General features: G+C 40.8%; 2 protein-coding genes across 3 annotated transcripts in view; both read right to left on the bottom strand.

The window, feature by feature from the left end:
• The window catches only part of LOC124633007, a 63,284-nt gene extending 50,658 nt beyond the window's left edge, over positions 1 to 12,626 (bottom strand). For both annotated transcript variants that reach the window (XR_006984697.1, XM_047168086.1), the window contains exons 1-3: positions 12,192 to 12,626; positions 4,280 to 4,412; positions 124 to 420 (exon numbers count right to left, since the gene is read on the bottom strand). Coding sequence is in view for 1 of the 2 variants with exons in the window: in XM_047168086.1 (XP_047024042.1) it covers positions 124 to 420; positions 4,280 to 4,412; positions 12,192 to 12,586 (825 nt within the window). In the remaining variant the exon portion in view is untranslated. The remainder of the gene's footprint in view (positions 1 to 123; positions 421 to 4,279; positions 4,413 to 12,191) is intronic.
• Positions 12,627 to 16,698: 4,072 nt separating this feature from the next.
• On the bottom strand, positions 16,699 to 20,111 carry LOC124633550 (ecdysone oxidase-like). Its single transcript, XM_047168815.1, has 4 exons — positions 19,982 to 20,111; positions 19,561 to 19,694; positions 17,582 to 19,317; positions 16,699 to 17,177 (listed from the first exon to the last, which is right to left on the bottom strand). Exons 1-3 carry the CDS (start codon positions 20,109 to 20,111, stop codon positions 17,779 to 17,781), a joined length of 1,803 nt encoding a protein of 600 aa, XP_047024771.1. The 3' UTR covers positions 16,699 to 17,177; positions 17,582 to 17,778.
• Between the last annotated feature and the right edge of the window lie 293 nt (positions 20,112 to 20,404).

The raw sequence follows: 20,404 nt of genomic DNA on the forward strand, positions 1-20,404 counted from the left end.
ATAGAACTTCGTGGGGCATAAACATAACGTTTTCTAGACAAGTTATCTCTTCAATACTAGATTCTAAGTCATTGTTTGTAAACACATTCCACGTAATACCAAACATAATCAACAAAAGCTCACCTTCTTCTTCTTCATAGTATCCCCCTGCAGTTTAACCTCTAACTCCTTGCAGAGCTCGTGATGCCTTGCTCTCTCCGCATCCTGAGCATACGCTACATCGTCCACCTTGATGACGAGCTGGTGGGGCGGAGCGCCCGGCTCGAACTGGTTGTGGTCGAAGGGCTGCTTGGGGCGCAGGCACGGACACACGCGCTTGGCCACGTGCGCGATGCTGATGATGCACACCACGCAGTGCACGCTCGCGATGATGAGGAGGGCGATGTTTGTGAGGACTGGCGTCCACGCTTCCATTTCATCCTAGGGGAGGAAATAAACGTTTAAATTGCAAATGTTAAAGTAAGTGTATTATCAGTACGTGTTTTGTAATTTCTTACAACTTTTCTGTACGCAAACGCAAACGCACACCTCTGGATTATAGTCATGAAAAAATCCAATGTTAATTAAAATCGTCTTTTTAAAATGACCTCACTCTCTGAACTGTACAGGGATTACATAAGTGAGGCAGCAAATGTGTTATTATAAAAATGACCTTTAAGCCTTGGTAACGACCACCATCATTACACAGCCACATCCCATCATCACTTCATTTGTCGGTATTGTTCAGTAATCAACACCATGAATGTATTACATCTAAATAAGTACAGCCGCTATTGAAGTACCATTATTCACATATTACGGTACTTTTCACTTTTAAAGAACATCTCATTAATTGACAAATTGACGTTGTATCGTTAAAGGTTTATTGTTAAATATGGAGTTTGTTACAGTTGAAATGAACAGTGTTCTAAACGCAATCAACATTTTTATTCCCCCAGCGGTACGTTGATTATGTACAAAACAATGAAATTCTTTGATGTTTCCAATCAATAAATAGCGTTAGTTAGCTTCTGTCTGCATGTTCAACATTCACATAAAAGCGTGGAAAATGCTTCTTGAACAAAGAATGATGTCGTAAATACATATCGTTTGACTTTTATACCGCTGAGACGAGATTATCCGCTGCGTACATACATTGTTCCCGTCACATGGCAAATACAGATGGGAGAAACCATAATCCCATACAGAATCCATACATAGCCGTTAGGCGTGAAATTCTTCACATATCATTAAGTCTTATTACAAAATCGTGTAATTACATGAAAAACCGTTATTTAATGAAAAACCTCACTATTTAGAATCCGCCTAAGTACAGTAATTCCTACCGTATCTTAATGTTTCTTTTTAGTTTATTTTTGTGCACCGTTACGTTTTGTTCTTAATTCTTAATGAAGTTGTAACAGTGCAATGACCTTTATTGCAGTTTTTGCGTCAACTATTTGATGGTAACTAGACGATTTTGGAGAGCAAAGAAAAACTGCTGATGAGCTTCAAATGAAAAACTAACACAAAATAGATTTTGAAAGCGCCGTTTTACAACTCTTCTTTTACAAAAATATGTTTAACTTCACATCATGATTTACATCAAGGTTACCTAATATATTAGCTAATGTACTTATGTACAATTATTACAATTAGTAGGTAATTCGCAAACATACACACAACAGACATACATCACATTTTTGGAGCGACTTGAGTCACGGCTTGGCAATCAGCACAACCCGCGCATCATCGTGCTTCACATGATTACATCGAGCAGTAGTTAGCGACACACGTAACATCTGCCGTGACTCGCGGCAGTACGCGTAATAGCCAGCCAGCACCGGCCAATGTCAGCCTTGACCGCCTCTAACATCCGCTCGCTTGCACCCGATATTAACCTTATATGTCGCTAATCTCAGAAATTACAGTGCACGGTTAAAGTGCATATGTGATTCATAGTTTATTTAGCAATTATTTTGATGTATTTCAGAAGGAGCGTGTGAAGTTTTCGCAGTGCAGTGTGCAGATAATCTTGATAATATCTATTAGTTTATTCATCTTGAGTGGCTAATTAATTTTATTTGTTGAACAACTTCATTTATGTTGTAAGTTCGTTTAACTGCAGATACGTGTTCTACACAATCACATATAAATTGCAAATATCTCTACAACTTTTAAAAATTAAAAAAACTGAACTATCTAGCGTTTATGATGCTGAATAGTTTCGCTACGCAAGGCTTTAAAGCGATGCCATTTAACTAATAATTAAATGTACGTTTATCTATCAAGATGTCACGTCTCGCGATGTGGACCAAGGCTGGAGGCTCCAGCGCACTCATCTACTATCTATGTGCCTGTATACTCATGTTGTATTCATTAGCCCACATGGCGAACAACCTTATGCCAATGTAATGCATTTTATGCAGTTTAATAATGTTGTCGTGCACAATATTAACAGAACATTCGGCTAAACTACTGAATGAGCCTGTCGCTACTAAGTAGGTATGCATGCCATAATTCGATGCCTATGTCTTTAGCGATCAACAAAGCTTTTGAATCATGTATTAGGGTTTCCTTAACTTATGATAAAAGTGTGTGAGGCGTCGGCACGTGTGCCAATAAAAGATGAAAATAGAGAAACTTCAATATAAGTGAATAATAAATAAATGTATGAGTACAGCCTATTCACTTTTGTAGAGTGGCCGACCTCTTCTAAAGAGCTGTAAAGCCTTTACATATGCTATGTTCCGTAACAGTCGCCTTATGACGGCCACCACAAAGGCTCTCAGAACAACTGAAGAGCCACCCTCGATTGGCTCCCTACACGACAAGCCGACAACAAACAGACAGTATTTACCTAACTGCACGTAAATACTCGCAGAAATAAGGAAATACTTAACGTGAGTGCTTGAGTTAAGTAATTTGTTTAGTTCCTAGAGTAAGTTAGCTGTGAGTTTCGTAACATGTGGTGTATGCTGAGTGATGCTGCAATATGTTACTGTATGACTGCCTATCCGCATGGTACTGTTACGTACTCCTCATAAATTATTTTCTAGTTACAGAATGAAAGTTATTTACCCGAGGAAATATATCTTTAAACGGTTTCGATAACATTAGTTTTCACACAACAACATAAAACAAATTAGATTGATTTACATAACTACAGATCGAATCAATTTCAAGTATGCAAATCAAAGAATCTTTTGTTATTCTAAATAGATAATTGAGAAGTAATAAATTAAAGTATTTTACGAGAGAAACTGACTAGATCATGCTAATGATACGAAATGTTTTCCTCTTTATGAATAGTATTCTAAGTTTGCGTCATGGTGACGCGTGTTGATCGACTGGCGAGTGGCGTGTAATTCTATTAAAATATCTAACTTACTTCATAGATTGCATTCGTTACGTGAGATACGTAGAAGATAAGTGTCACATTCTTGCCAAGTCGTATAATTTGCCTATGACCAACAATAGTGAACAACCTGCTCTTACGGATTTATGCAGATAGAAGAGTGAATAAATATTTGAATGTTGCACTAAAGTGTCTGTGTAACACGTTCGTCTTATCAGACATTTAGTAAGTGAACCTTTTGCACTTTTCTACTCCATATATCTGCCGTGGAAGTACAAATAGGCGCGACTGATTGCCAGTTATTTATGCAAGCAAGTGTACGGCGGCTTGCCCAACCGCCAATAAATAGCTCACGATGTAATGTCAGATTGTATGCTAATGTCGATAACGTTTAATTGAATCAATTATGTGCACTGCACTGGAAAATATTTTATCTTCGTCCGCTAAAAGTTTCACTATTCTTGAGCTGGCCAACGGATCTTGATACTTGGTGTCTGCTTTATCATGCAAATTGGTTATTAAAAACACATTAAACGTTAAATGTATTTTCTTTTATTTGCTAACATACTTCAAGATCAGTTTGCAAATTGAAAATGTTTTATATTAAGAAAAAAAATATGCCGCAGTCAGTACATTTAAAATTGGCAAAAAATGCGCACCGCATGCATTACCGTCCCACGTATTGACCTAACCCTTGATATAAAGCTATAAATCTCTTAACAGCTTTGTCCCCAATTAATCTGTCCTTCAATCAAATCAAAATCAAAAGTTATTTATTCAAAGAAAGCTGGAAATCAGCACTTTTTGAACGTCAAATATACAAAAGACAGCCCTCAAAACGCCCGCCCTTCACCACTTCCTATGTGTTTTTGCTGGGAAGAAGAAATGGTACCATAACAAATACTCCATGTTATAATACTCCTATGATGATGTCACCCTCACCTCGAAGCTAGCGTGCGCTGTAGGCTGGCGCAGCGAGTCGCGCTGCAAGCCGGTGGCGGCGAGCACGGCGGCGCTGTTGCCGCACGCGAGGCACAGCAGCGACAGCGCCAGGAATGCTGTCAGTAGGGGACTCCTGGAACAAACAGGTTTGTCAGTCTAGTGGTCGGAAAATTACGAAAATATCGGAGACTTTGAGGAGGATGTTCCGTTTTATTTGTTGCTTGAAAAGCTTAAATAATACCGTTTGGTAAATTGTTTTATTTCAGGACCTAAACATTATAGTTTTGTAAATTCGCGTAGGATATATTTTACAGGATCACATTATACTTCAAGTTATTGCCATGAACTTAAATAACTTTTGTCTTGTGTGCATTGCACAAAATACTTGCAGGAAATAGCTTTCAGACATCAAAGTTAGAGACTCTGAAAATTCCACTTTAACTATGGTAGTTGTGATAATTAAAGTGGAATTCTCAAGTAGTCCGCCAGTAAAAGCAGTGACGTAACCAACTCCCCAGCATCATTAAAATGATGTTCAATAAAGGCTTACATTACATAAATAGCCAATTAACCTTTCAATTAGCATTAAGGCAATGGTATCTACTACACTAGAGACACGTCTTCTGAAGCGTATAACAAAGGACGCAGCTATGGCTGCGCGTGCGCCGAGCACTGTGTACAGGCTGATGCGCAGTGCCATCGCTGTCGTGACTCCGGATTGAACTGTGACCTCTCCGTAATTGAACAGCGAAAGTTCTTCGGTCCATTTGTTCAATTAAGTATAGAATGTATCTGACTTACCTACTAATATAAATCTTAAGGTTTATTTCTTTTTCATAAATGTCTGATCTCCTGTACCCTGACTGATATGGCACCTGCAGCTGCCAGAGTTTTATAGACAAACCTAAGTCATTGTGTTTTGGTGGTAAGTGGTCAAAACTAAGATAAGCATAAGTTATTAGACAAATTAATTTCAAGTCTTCGTTATTTAAATGTAAACCACAAAGTTAATAGGTATTGGAGTTTAATTATTGGCTCGCGATCGAGGCCACGCTATAGTCATCGATCTTTCGATATAAAACTAATAATTAAGAGCCGAGAGAAAGTGTTGCTCGATAGCTGTTCATAAGGATGGCGATGGAACTCCCTGAGGGCATGCTCATGTAGAGTGGAAGGTTGTCTCATTACGGGGAGTGCGTTGTCAAATAACAATATATCATGGTACTTTCGTATGGGGCATTATTACCATATTTACACACACCACAATCAATACCTCAAAAAAATATAGTCAGACACATGAGTTTCAGTTTATAGTTATTACAAAATATGTATAAACACAGCACTACCTGCCATTGCTTTGTCCTACTTTCCTATAACATTATCTGTCTGTGAGGATATGGTTGTTTTTCTAACAATAACAAAAATACATGGTACACAGTATTAAGATTATCACAACATTAAAGGTCGTGAAACTAAGCTTTCACTGAGCTAAGTCGAGGATAAACTGATAGCCGATGCTGATGATGATTAAAGGTCCCGTCGGCGTGGGAACTTACCGCGAGGAAAAACAAGAAGTTTTGAAACTGATAGTTAATTCAAGAGAAATGTGTTTATGTTTAGTCCACGTGACGTATCCATTAATAAATCGTGAACGATCGTAACGTGCGGCACTCTCAACAGATTGTGACGTCAGCACGCGCTCAGACATCTCACCTCGTGAAGAAATCTCACTACAGATAGAAACGACTCCAGAGCACCTATTACGAGATTCCATTACAGGCTCCGTGATCGCTCAGCCAATCATTTAACAGTTTATCTTAACTAAATCGCGACTCGCAACGTTCATCATCACCGATCGCTGTAATCTTCCTTTCGGCACTTTACTTACTAATTATTTTCTCTCGTCATTGTCAATTGAAAATGGACCGTGAGTGGATGACGTTATGACACAAATTCGCTCGTGTGATGTAACGTGTCGCGCGCGAGTGAAAGCATATGATGCGCTACATACACTTGTTGTGGAGGCATCCTATCTACTTTTATGTTTATATTCATATAACTAGTATTGTAACTTGTTTAATTTTCGTTTTATTGCAGAAATAACTAAAAGGTTGAGGCAATAAGACCCCGGCAGAGGAGTATTTAGCCACATTCAATAACCTAGGTGGAATTCAAGAAAGTTCTCAAATTGTGAGGTTTAGCACGAAGTCACAATAAATCAAGCCTGAGCAATAAACTCGGTGTGCTTTCAGAAAGTCTCGTATTCAGTAGTTCAGACTTACAATCTCAATTATTCAAAGTACTTGTTAGCAAGTCTATGAGAATTAAATATTGAATAGATTCCACTTCTTGAGAAGGATCCCCGTTGTCGAGCTCTTGAGAAATGTCTATCATAAACATCAACCCGGGGAGCAATTTCCAAATTGAAAAGCCTGCAGTCGTTCTTCAATTTCTGAATTACGTCGCTGATAGTTTATGTCATTTATACGTTCTGTCTGCATACGATAAGCTTACATTCAACAGCAATCTAATGATATTTAAAATACGATTAGACCGACATCGTTATTTCAGCTTAACTAAATTATGTAACATGGTGCAATTAATTGGTAATAGTGAACTACAAATTGTTATTTTTTGTATTACTTGTTTTCTTTAACATTTTTATTTTTGTTAATTTAATTCCATGCTACATGTAGTAAGTGTAGTGCATGATTATTAGAGTATTGAGATAAACAGAACATACAAAGTGCGTAGCTTGTCACCGCGTATGAACACAGGAACCACTGGTTTCTTTCTGCGACAGTCGTATGCTGTCATCTCCTGTGTTGCGTGAGAACTCAAGATATGGGTTACTGCGAAGCCTATAGCTGCCTAACTTAATTGTGACCATTTCATCAAGTAACAAATAAGTAAACTAATATTGCGGGCAATATTTAGCGCGTTCGTTCTTGGGAACGAAGGGTAGCCCTAAATGAAATAATCCGCATTTCTTTTATTGAAGTAACTAATGTGAAGTGCAAGAATGAAAAAATCGTGAGAGAACTGAGCACTGAATTCGTAACGTATAGCCTATTATAGTAATTTGTGGTATAGCACAGTAGCCGATAACAGGAGCGGTTTCGACTCCCAACTGAACGAGACTATTGTTACACAAGTCCAGCAGATTAACTTGCCAATATTCACTACATTTCCGTCAGTCAAGTGTCGCGGCTTGCTGGACACCGACCACAAATGTCAGCAAACAGCTTACTCCGACAGCTTGACGTATTTAACATAACGCTATCGGCCTCCGAATTGACAACAACTTACAATTTAACTTGTTACTGCTGTCGTGTCGAAACAACAGCATTTCGTCATGTTGTTCACAGTTTGCTTATAAACAGATATAAGACATCTTAATTAGTATTGGGTGGACGCTAAATTAATTCGCATGGATGTGTGAATCTCGCGTCTGGTTGTGCAAACTTCAAGTTTCAGTTAAGGAGAGACGTAAAGGCTAATTCTGAATACATAGACATCAAACAATTTTACACACAAAATTAACATTTTGTATTAAAGACTACTAGGTATTAGTAATATAATCAATTGAATCAGAAAACACATTTCAAATATACCGGATAAAAACCTCTTTAAAACCTCCAAGAAGTAATTCAAAACTGTTATACTTCCATGGAGGGAGACCACGTCAAACAAGGAGATAGTCACAAAAACCATTCAAACGCGCTGCAATACCCATATCTCCCAGCTTCCAGAAGCAGTTCCCAGCTCCGTGACAATGGACTACAGTTAGGTGCCGAGTGCGCGGGCGCCGCGAGGAAGCGCGCGCAACGGTACGAGACGCATCATTGCACCTCACGTGTTCCTACTAGACATGGTGTCTGTTTGGTCTCAGGTCATTAGGATTTTTATTATTTTTGAATGTATGTGTTAACTAAACTTTAAGGGAAAAGGTTAAGGGAGGTGAAGGACAAAAAATAATCCATGATAGAGAAATAAAACAATTAATTAAGTTATCAGGTGTTATATACATCATGTAACTTAATTAACGCACATCCTCAAATTAGTTTATTCAGAATCGCTTACTGAATCGATTTATATCATTTTTAATATAGGTAATTTTTTATCCCAAAAATAATTAAAACTACGGAAATTATTGTCATATTAACCCTGTACAGTCAAAACAAATTCAAATAGACCGTAACTCAAAGTAATAAGACTTCGTGTATTGTCGGCTTTTTCCGTAGTTTCGTTATGTTGTGTCGAGTCGAGCGGCGCGCGGCGCGATATTTGCGTGCGTAGTAGTATGACCAAAAAGTTCTCCAAGAATTGGTATAACTAATTTAGTAAATAACAATGCATATACATGTTAAATTAAAAATTCAGTGTATGTATTATGATTATAACATAATATTCTAATTGGCGTGTTTGAGGGTGTGCGTTAATTACGTTACGTGTTGTATACGGTTATATATAAGTTATGTTATAAATGTATCTTCCTCACGATATTTTCCCCTAGTAGCTAGTCACCCCGGTATACCGACCGACCGTATGTCTTCTATAAAAAACTCCCATAGTCTCACATCCGTACTACACCAGTTCGCCAGTGCTAGGTGCATGGTGTCATATGCACTCACATCGGCGCGCGCGCAGCGGAACACGCCACGCTCCGCTGCGCATGGCTCCCGCGCATACATCTTGCGCACTTCTTGCCGGGAAACTTATGGACTTTGAAATTATATTACGTGAAACGTTTTTGTTACACTGGTATGAACCTGAGTGACCTGGTGAAAGAAGAAAGTCATGGACCAGGCATATACATAGTTCGTGCCAAATAACTTTGCAATTCTGGAGTTAACCATTTGATTGACCCCTCACTCATGCACAGAAGGGTTTTATTCTAATTTATTGATCATTATGAAGTCAATAGTAGCCAATTTTGGACAAGAAAAAAACTTCTCGAAAATGTCTGTACGAATACACTAGGAGTCATATGACCATCATCAGAATTGCAAAGTTATGTCGTGAACATATGAATCTTCAGAAAGTTCAGAAGAAATGTTATCTTTGCTTTACATAATGTATGTCTACATAATTACTCTCCACGCGTGTTAGCATGCAAACAGTCGCTACCGTAACAATAAATTCTAGACTTCTCTCGCAAATTAATGTTGTTTTAATATGTTTCCGCCGCAGATACTGCATAACGCATTCTCAGTCTACAAACACTGAGATCTCAATCCCAGCACATTTAATGCATTTTTTTTATTTGTGTGAACTTAATATCTGTGCAGACAAAGGAAATGTATAATATGTTACTTACTGTCTATTTCCTTCGCAAATACAAGAACTTAATTGAAGGAAATGAAGAAATGGACCTACTCGTACCTTAGTAAGAACAAAACATTGAGCAAAAGTTTTTGTATTTTTCTAGGCTATAGGAGTGGATGGTGTAGTTCAGAATAAATATACTTAACACTTATGTTCAAATCTTCATGATATACCTATGTGTACAACAAAAAGCAAAGCAGTATTATAAAATCTAATTATTTTCTGAAAAATCAGGATCTCAAAAAAAAATTCCGATGAACCTTTTAACTGCACTGACATCATCGTAGTTTTGGCATTTTCGTTGAATTTATCACCCAAAACACAGGCCTCAGTCTCGCGACCTTAACTCATTACATAAGGAACAAGATGTAACTGCACGCGGGAGAAAGCGATGGACTTTCATCAACAACCTGGTTGCCATGGCAACGGGTTTGCGGAATGCTACCATTGATTTCCTATTTCCTGTCTGAAGGATTTATGGTCAGGTGCGAGCGGCCAGTTCTCGCGCTTTCTTATAGTTAACGACCTGTGCTACTATTGTACCTACTGATTGATGTCTATAAAACCCACAGATGTACTACTAATTGTGTGAATGTGGGCAAATTCTGCGACAGGTTTAAGGAATTTGAATGGTTGAAAGCCTTTTTGGATCGTACGAGTTAAAAAATAATTGATTTGCGAGTAAACACCGATACACTTGTTATTATTACATAGTTAATCTAGTCAAAAGTCGACGAATTTCTTTTGTTTTCTTTCTTTTCTTCTTCTTTTAATTCTTATTACTTAGCTGCTTTGCTGCAACCTCAAAACTGAAAACGCCAATTAACCTTTTGTACCGAAATGTGTTCCAAATACTTCCATGTTTCAAGCAATTTCAGGTATCCGAGCAATGTAACGTCGATTGCTAAAGGTCGCGGGTTCAAAGCCGTTGTTGTTTGTTATGAAAGTAAATCAATGTTGCATCACCAGCCCATCGCTGTCGAAACTGATGGATGATGCTTAATTAGCTGGCTCGTGGCCATGGGGGGCTTCAATGTACGTTGTTTAGAACTTTAGGAAGATCTATGATCTCATTAGATTACCATCTTTGTATGTAGGAACGCATTTATTATAGGTTTTAAAAAATACGACCCTATATTTTAACCATTGTGGGTTTTCAATTGAAATGTTTCTGTGAAGGTATTGAAATTAATTTACTAAAAATATAAAGAGTAGAGTATAAGTTTGCTTTGCGTGGTTTGTAAGTCTAGAACGAATCAATCAGTTTTGACACAGAGTGGCCAGTTTTGGTAACCTAATGTGCTTGAAGATTACAATGTTGCAACGCTATGGGACCCGCCATTGGCGAATTGTGTTCAAATGTTTTCTCATTGCACAGTTGTTAAGACACCAATAAACTAATAAATATTATAAACTATAGCTTTAAAATTACGTATTCAAATATAGTATTAAACTTGAAAATGCAGTTTTATGAATAAATAATCAATAAATTTTCATTTCATAATTAGATACCCAGTTTCCGTGTTTGGACATCTTCTAGAAATATCAAATTAATTGAACGCTGATTTTGAACATCAGTAATTGTTTCATTAATGCATTTATTTATCTGGTTATTACGTATTATTTATTGAGTGATCGACTTCCCTCTATTTAGCTGTAAAGCTTTTCAGTAAGTTGTTGTTTGGTAGGAATTAGATATGTAATAAAGCTGGTTTAATTGCACTTCTAAAGAAATGCAATGTGGATTATAACTAAACTACTGCAGAATGCAGGATATTAGTGGATAACTCATGTATTTGCTGGCATTTCAACAACTATTATGATTAGCTAACAAAACTGTGAGTGTGAGATGACGGCATTTAAAGTCATAGATGTCAAGATTTTTTAAAGTTACATAAACTGTATGGCCTTAAGATGAACTTATTTGAAAAGGTATGTAAGGGCATGTCCCATGTAAAATCTACATCATTTAATTAAAGGTATCAGGTAGGCAACTACATATAGTTCGCCAGATGACACACATTTTAGTTCGTTGAACTTTTTCATCGCTCGTGATTTCGCTAAACTAGTTTCGCAGACTCCAGTAAAAGTAGTTCCTCGCCTATAAATATTCTACAAAAAATAGTTAGCTTGGTAACCCCGCATTTTGGATCACCATTAAAATATTATTGACATCAATTTCTAGTCGCCCAGCGAGTCTGAAGTGTTAAGTATTTAGAGTAGTCTCGAGGTAACGCCGAGTCCTGTTTGTTTATTTATTTCACTATAAAGATGACTTTCTCTGATTTACGTCTTAGTTAGGTACGAGATCGTAATAAAGAAAAGTTTCTCTTTCAACAGATTCTAAATTGTTTATATCTAAGTTTAGCAACGCAAGCGATCTAATGTTTTATTTTGTAATTTGTTCATTTGTGTGGCATTTAATTATTTTCTTTATTGCAACAGTCGTTTCACTAGCCAATTCATGCTCTGCTGCGTGAAACATAGCGCTTCGGAAGAAACTCACAACTTGGAATTAATTGAGTCAGTGGAACTCTCTCCGGACGAGTGACATGCGTGATACATGGCGGAGTGGCTCACTCACCCATTGGCTCCGGCGTTGAGGCCGTAGCAGTCGTTGATGCCGGCCAGCACGCCCACCACGCCGGCCACCACGGCCACGCAGCCCGCCCACAGCCCGGCGCCCACGCGCGAGAGCGCCGCGCCCTTCACCACGGCCAGCGCGCCCGCGCCCACCAGCAGCGCGCCCAGCACCACCTGCGCCAGCCCCAGGAACACCACGAGGCGCCTGCGAGTCGGCTCATCACTGCCCGCTTCGACACTCTTAGAACTTACACTCTTGTCTTTTTTCACTTTGTTAACTTTCTTCTGAGGGGTTTTACATATCAACTGTTCAGTGGAGTCCTCGGACTTGAGGCTGGAGACGGTGGCGGTGGTGGCGCGCGCGTCGTACGTGTCGGCTCGCTCGGCGTCCGCCATGTCGGCGCATCACTGTGTGCGCGTGCGCGGCGCTCGGCTCTCGGCGGCGACTGAGGCGCGCGGTGAAAGTCGCGCACCTGTCTGTTGATGTTGTTGTCCATAGCTCATTGATAACAGATTCGGCGTCGCGCCATGTGTTCGCGCCACTATGTGCATTAGCGTAGGCGAGATCACTCTCAGATCCAAAATAAAAGCAGAATGAACCGAAAATACGATAAGTGGTACCAACTACCCTGAAATGGTTGAATATTCAAGTTTTCTTTAAAAAATGTTCAAACTTGATAAGATGAATTGCATTACCTGATCATCTCTGAAAGCTATAGGATAGCTGGCAGTATTTAGCAGATGAGGTGCGCGGGCGCAGGAGAAAGCGTCTCACGGAAGTGCTGGCGCTGCTGGCCGGCTGCAGCGGCCCACTGCAGCTCACATGTGATGCATGCGTTCGGCAAGTAATTAGAGAGGCACTGTCCAGCACGCCACCAGTATACAAAAATTGGTTAACTCTAGTGTTCTAACAATGATGAATAAATTAGATATGGTAAGATGAATGAATTAGATATGATATGATCTACATATTCACAATATTTTTTTCTACAATTAAGAGGATAACAAGAATTTAAACACAGTCAACAGTTCAAATATGAAGTCTGCATGTTTCCCAGGAGGAAACATAGTTTCCGAGACAACAGGCCCGCCGTAAGCGGGCGTGCAGCGCGTGCACAGCACGCGGGCGGCACGTCCTAGGGGGCGGCAAATCTAGCGAGTTATCACGTAATATTTAAAAAATACAATATCTTTTTACTAATGATTTGATTTCAATATTTCCGAACACAGCAATAGCGCTAAGAATATTACTTACACTGCCGGTTTCAGTTAGGTACATCTGTTGAAAGGACATTTTCAAAATTAAAGATTCTTAAAAACGATTTAAGATCAACCAGTGGCGTAGCGTGGGGCAAATGCTATTTAGGGGGCGGCAAAATTAAACCAATAAAATTTCAGAAAAAGCCGCCCTAGCTTTGATCGTCTCCTATCAATTTTGACTGTTTCACCCTTTGCATCCCCAAAAAAATTCGCGCTCGCTGCGCTCGCGGCTCCATGTCAGATGTCGCATTTTGTCTTTGTTTAATTGTTGAGGCATTCAATTCCGAAAAAACATTTTTCGCGCACGTCCGTTATGGCTTTTTATGATAATATGTTTACTTCATGAAAACTCTAAGGAAAAAATCGCGCTCGCTTCGCTCGCGGCTTTTGCACTTCACTTCTGTGCATATCTTACTTTTTGACTTTGCTTTGTTAATTTACAGTGGTTTTTATTTGTTTTGTGTCCTTAGACTAAAAAATTTTCGCGCTCGCTCCGCTCGCGCTTCCTTACATATGACATGTGCCTTATAAGTTTTCAACGGGAAACCCACCAAATAACATATTTTACTGACTTTAAACATTGTTATAGATATTTAAGTGCGTTAGTTTAAGTTAATCACAATCTTTCAATACATAGGGGTAATACACTTGGGTAATGATTGCACTGCATTGATGCCCTAAGCAATTGCTTAGTTTGCTTATGGGCTAACCCAGGACTGCTTAGGTTACTCTGAACATTTCAAGTAAATAAAAAGTTATGTGTAATGTATGTTATGTATTGCAATAGTTATTTATCCAAAAGTAGGTGGGTTTTCTGCAATCAGAGCGGTGCATGTCTGTTGGACAAGTAAGATGGATATGAATTGGCGCGGGGGGTCCGGACCCCCTGGATCCGCTCCCCCCCCCCTTATATATTTTTTGTCAAAACGTATGTAGTCGTAGGGCGGCATAATCAGTTTTGCACGCGGGCGAACAAACAGCTAGCGGCGGGCCTGCGAGACAATAGTGATCAGTCACCAGCAGTAATGGTAATGTGCCATGTTGTCTGTGAGCTTGCAGTCGGCAGTCCCGCGCGGAAACACCTGATGCGCTGTAACGGTGCGCTTCCCACCTCACTATTGTCATAACACTTTGTTACCTGTGAGAACTTATGCACGGATGCTAATGGACATATCAACATCGATCAATACCTACATAAAGAATCTTCTCCAATTTTTCTATTATTCTATTAATCTTCTCAAATTTGGCACCAATGCACATAGGAAAGTAAATGTATTTTCTTTGTAGCCAAAACTTTCATATAGAAATTGTGTAATATTAAATGCCTTCACATAATTGTGAATCATTTACAATAGTCATGTAGCGAGTTCACTAACACACATAACTTCTTATATAAATGTGGATACATGAGTCCAGAAGCCTATTAATAAATGTCATGTCACAAACAAAACCTACAGAAGACTCCCAAAAATTTTCAATAACTTACAGCACAACTATTCGTGCCAAGTTATCAGCAGAAAAATAAGCATTTTTAACAGAAACCACAGATATGTAGGTATTAGAAACAAATCTACCTTCATCAGCAATTGCTTAGGCATTGCAATGTAGGCCAGTAGACTCAAGACTGTCTGACCAACCCACCGATTTCCTTCGCTTACAAAAATAAACGGCTCGTCTCGGAGACAGTCGGGACAAACCGTTACAATCAGCTGTCTGAGCACCAACCTCTACTTCCGCCCTCGCCGGAACAGGAGAAAGGGGCGCGTGCGCGTCTTGCACCTGCGTGCGATGCATACTTGAAGGGTATAGTGGTGTCGGATGTTTGTGGTATTTTTTTTTGGAGTTTCTTTAAAGTCAGCTGTTTATCCCCTAATTTTAAACGTAGGCAATTCGAGCTTTAAAAGTGCACGTCGCCGCATCGTGTCAGCGTGCGCGCAGGTCCTGGTGAGGGAGGCGTCACTCGCAGTTCGCGTGACCGAAAGCGCAACATTAAGACATTTCCCGATATCATTCGGTTAGCATGCGTTTCCTCGCGAACGAACGTTTTCTTTCACCATTTGAGGCTGGTCGTGAATCGTGATTCATATGTCCGGTTTTGTTTACGACTTTACTTTAATGTTTTTTATTTTATACATTTCTGAGTAGTTCCTATTATAATATTAGCTGAATTTTAACATTTACTACTATTGATTGTGACTAAGATGGATGGATTGCCTGAAAGATGACATGAATAGGAAGGGAGTGAGTGTCAGTATGACGAGTGACAGGGGAAAATGGAAGAGGATGACATATTGCGCCGACCCCAAATAAAATTGGGAACAGGGCAGGAGGAAGCAGACTATTGATTGTGACTTTCAACAGGTATAAGAGCTTTAGGTACCCACTTACTGACCCGAAATTCTAGTGCTAAATTAGTCCTAAAACAATTACATCACAATACATAATAGCTGTAATAACGCAATATTGCTGTTACACCAGTGTCATCAGTCATGAATCGTGCGACACCGTAACGCGTCGGATTACGTTAGCGTTACACCGCATTGCATTCCCGCGCCTTTGATGGGGAGAAACGATAACCTTACTAGTCTGTAACAATTAGCCTACGTAACGTAATCTCATTTGAATATGCTTAATTAATTGTACCTAGTTAGAATACTAAGTGGCAATTGATTGACATGTAATATCTACAAGTTTCTCTGTTGGTTTGCTTACTATAGCCAAGTTTGCGTCTTACCCTCACCATTACAGAGATTGGAGAACCTAAGAAATCTAGGTATAACTTATACTAGTTCCTTGGTGTCATTATACCACAATTATTTCATAGATAAGATATAGGTAGAGCATGGGTAACGTGGTGCAACTAACAATGAGACAGTTTTTTTTTAATGTACCAATTGAATAGTTATGCTGGTCCAAGCACAGCAGTCCTTTAATTAAGCGCGTGATGCTTATCAATCACTATTCGTGCTATAATAACAAAGACTAAAAACTATCTACCATGTTCACTATGTTGGTAGTTTTTCACGTCACTAATGTAACAAATTTTGTAACGAACTTCCTCAAATACAATTAAATCTGCAGATGAGTTACGTACTTGTCAGGTTAGCTAATCGATATCTATCTCACTATTAACGAGCTCCCCAGTTTGTGCTATCGATATAAACTCGATTATGACGAGACATCAGCTCACATCCTGACACTCAGTGCTGTGATGTAACCATTCGAAAGTATCAATCATAACACCGACGTATTTAGTAGATACTGTTTATTTATTCAAATAAAAGCATACATAATATAACACATTGTTCAGAAGGTTGAGTTCCACAAGGTAGGACATAATACAACATTACATGTTACATACGTATTCACATACAAGCTGAATTATTAAATGTTTTTAAAACTTTTACATGTATAGATTTCTAGTCACTGGGTCTTAAAATACCGCTAAGTGCAGACAACACTCAGGCGCAGGTATTTAGAAAGTTGTGTCAACCTTCTGAATTAATTTGTACTGTGTAACGAAAGATTGGAAACATTAGTTTTGTTCTACAGCGAAGCTGATAGTTCACAACTCTAACGTTACAGTAGGTACACAATTACAATGTGTGGAACAGGTACATTTCGTAGCTGTAGGTACAAGTAGCAAAAATTTTAAGAATATAATCTATTAATACTTAATGTCAAACCATGAAAACCATATCCTAAAATAAAAAGATTATTCTAACACTAAGATTATTCTAGAGTCGTGGTGGCCTAGTGGGCAAAGAACCAACCTCTCGAGTACGAGGGCGCGGGTTCGATTCCAGGTCAGGCAAGTACCAATGCAACTTTTCTAAGTTTGTATGTACTTTCTAAGTATATCTTAGACACCAATGACTGTGTTTCGGATGGCACGTTAAACTGTAGGTCCCGGCTGTCATTGAACATCCTTGGCAGTCGTTACGGGTAGTCAGAAGCCAGTAAGTCTGACACCAGTCTAACCAAGGGGTATCGGGTTGCCCGGGTAACTGGGTTGAGGAGGTCAGATAGGCAGTCGCTTCTTGTAAAGCACTGGTACTCAGCTGAATCCGGTTAGACTGGAAGCCGACCCCAACATAGTTTGGGAAAAGGCTCGGAGGATGATTCTAACACAAGTTCCTAAAAAAAAATTAAGTACATGTCGAATCACGCAAGGTAGGTACCACATAAATTCACAAATTGATTAAACAAAAATAATTATGTCAAAAAGAAAATAAAAAATCAGAGTCACTTAAAAGCTACTACGCATATCAATTGAGTTTAGCATGGAATCAACTCGATAGAATAATCAAAGCGTAAATGAGAACGCATCAAACGTAGATCTGGTAATCTTCCTTGATGAAGTCGGCAGCCTTCTCGGCGAGCATGACGACGGGCGCGTTGGTGTTCCCGCGCACCACCGCCGGCATGACGCTCGCGTCCGCCACGCGCAGCCCCGCCAGCCCGCGCACGCGCAGCCGCGCGTCCAGCACCGCGCCCAGCGCCGCCGTGCCCACCGCGTGCCACGCCGGCAGCGCCGCCGCCCGCGCCGCGCACGCCAGCCGCGCCGCGCCCTCCTCGCACGCGCACGCGGCCGGGGTTATGTCCACCACGTGCGCTGCCTTCTCGCGGAAGTACGTCGTGTTCATCAGAGACAGCGCCATTTGGATCGCGTCGGGAAACTCATCCAGGTCTGCTGGATCACTGAACGTACCAGACCAGATCTTAGGGTTCTGCGTGGGGTCAGTAGAGTGCAAGGTCACCTTACCCCGCGAACGGGGCTTCAGTAACACCACCGGGAGCACTATGATCTCGTGCTGCTCGTTCTCCTTCACGAGCTTCACACAGGTCTCGTTCGTGTAGCCCAGTATACTTGTGCATTGCTGTAGAGTGATAAGCGCCTGCGGTACACAGGAGGGGTAGATGGCGAAGTACGGCACGTGGGGGTCTTTGTTATTCTGCGGCATGTACACGCCGATGCTGTCGGAATAAGACAAGAACCCTGTGCGGTCGTACAGGTATTTGATGACATCGAAAGCCTGGGCGCGCTCATTGCGCTCGCATGTGCCGTTTTCTGCAGCTAAAAAATTTATGACCATAACGTGGTCCTGCAGACCCTCTCCGACGGGCAAATTTTGAACGGCCTCAATCTCAAATTCCGCTAGGACCTCTTTCGGCCCGATGCCCGACAGCAACAACAACTTTGGTGTGTTAAAAGTACCGGCAGACAGAATGACTTCCTTATCCGCATAAAAGAATAACTCTTTCCCGTCAGACAGTGCTTGCACACCAACAGCAGTGTTGTTTTCGATCAAGATTTTCGTCACTAACGTGTTTTTAAGCACGTGAAGATTGTTGTTGTGAACTTTATTCAGTAGAGCAGTAAGCGAGCTGTCCCTCCGTCCACTCCTGATGGTGTGCGAAAACCTGCCGGCTCCTATGCTGTAAGGGTAGGTCATGTCGTCGACTAACTTGAAGCCCAGCTCCCGGAAGGCGTTGAGCAGCTTGGTGTTGGGCGCGTCGGTGGCGGCGGCACCGGACACCTCGATCTCGCCGCGCGTGCCGTGGAACTTCATGAGCTCGGTGTTGTTGACGATGCGCGCGTCCGTCATGCGCTCGGTGCGCATGAAGTAGGGCAGCACGTTGGTCCAGTTCCAGGTGCTGCCGGCGGCGCGCGCCCACTCCTCGTAGTCCACGGGGTGCCCGCGCGCGTACACCATGTCGTTGAGCGAGCCGCTGCCGCCCAGCATGCGCCCGCGCGGCTGCTTCTGGTGATGCCCCTCTAGCTCCTGGCTCGAGTAGCCGTCGTCCACGGTCGTGAAGTTCCAGTCGTAACGCGATCCTTTGAGGGATTCTCTGAGCCCTGGGACCTGAAAAACCGAATAATAATATCTTACTCTGTAATCGTTGACCGTGCCTCTATGTACTGCCGTACGAAGTTGTTAACACTGAAAATGAATGTCGTTTATGAAGTGTTTATTTATATAGCCTATTTTCTATGGGCCTTAGATGCCTGATTTAAATAAATAAATTAAATTAAATTAACATAAGCCAGTCAAAAAATGGCCACATAATCTAAACGCAGAATGCTGTAAGAAGTCGTGTGTACTAACGATGCTCTCGTGTGGAGGGTCGGGCCCGGCCTCGAGCAGCAGCACGTCGTAGTGCGGCAGCTCGGCCAGGCGCGCCGCCAGCGCTGCGCCCGCGCTGCCGCCGCCCACCACGATGAAGTCGAAGTGCGCCCCGTCTGCAACACAACGCCAACTCGTTACACTCAACACCACCAAGTTTTTATGAGTAATAAACATTTTTACTGTAGAAAAATGCAAGTCTGTCTGCAACTGTTACTTGATTTTTTTATTATTTATTGCCGATTCACAATGAGTAGAACACAATATGATAAGTATTTATAAAGTGGCAACACGAGGTTCAAAAAAAAATTTGTAACCAGCTTTTTACACATATAACCGCCGCATAACTATGATTGCTATATGATATAGGTACTGAGTGAAGATATACAAGAGCTTAGCTTACCAGTAACATCAGCCTGCCTGGGGTAGGGCTCGTTGAGCAGACACTGCGCGGCCGCAAAGAACTGCAGAGCCGCGGCCACGGTCGCGTCCGCCGCGCCCGAGCTCGCGCATGCGCCCAGGGAGATTGACATCCTGCCTGAAACGTAGCACTTTAGGTACCTCCTGTACTTCTTTAAGGGTGGTTTACTACACCAGAACCGTGTAATACGATCGAAAATAAAATTATGCAGAAACGGAGGAGCTTGAACACCAAGCATTTGCAACCGACTGCAAAAAACGACCTCAAAACGTTAATCAACGAGTTTTTAATAAAATGCATTTGTGTTTTACGTTCGTTTCTATATACATACGTGTAAATACTCGTTATCTTATTTAATTCTATACAATTTCTACATACTCACATTAAAGGCTAACGAACAAATTA

The sequence above is a fragment of the Helicoverpa zea genome, chromosome 9 (assembly GCF_022581195.2).
Source record: "Helicoverpa zea isolate HzStark_Cry1AcR chromosome 9, ilHelZeax1.1, whole genome shotgun sequence".
Taxonomy (NCBI): Eukaryota; Metazoa; Arthropoda; class Insecta; order Lepidoptera; family Noctuidae; genus Helicoverpa; species Helicoverpa zea.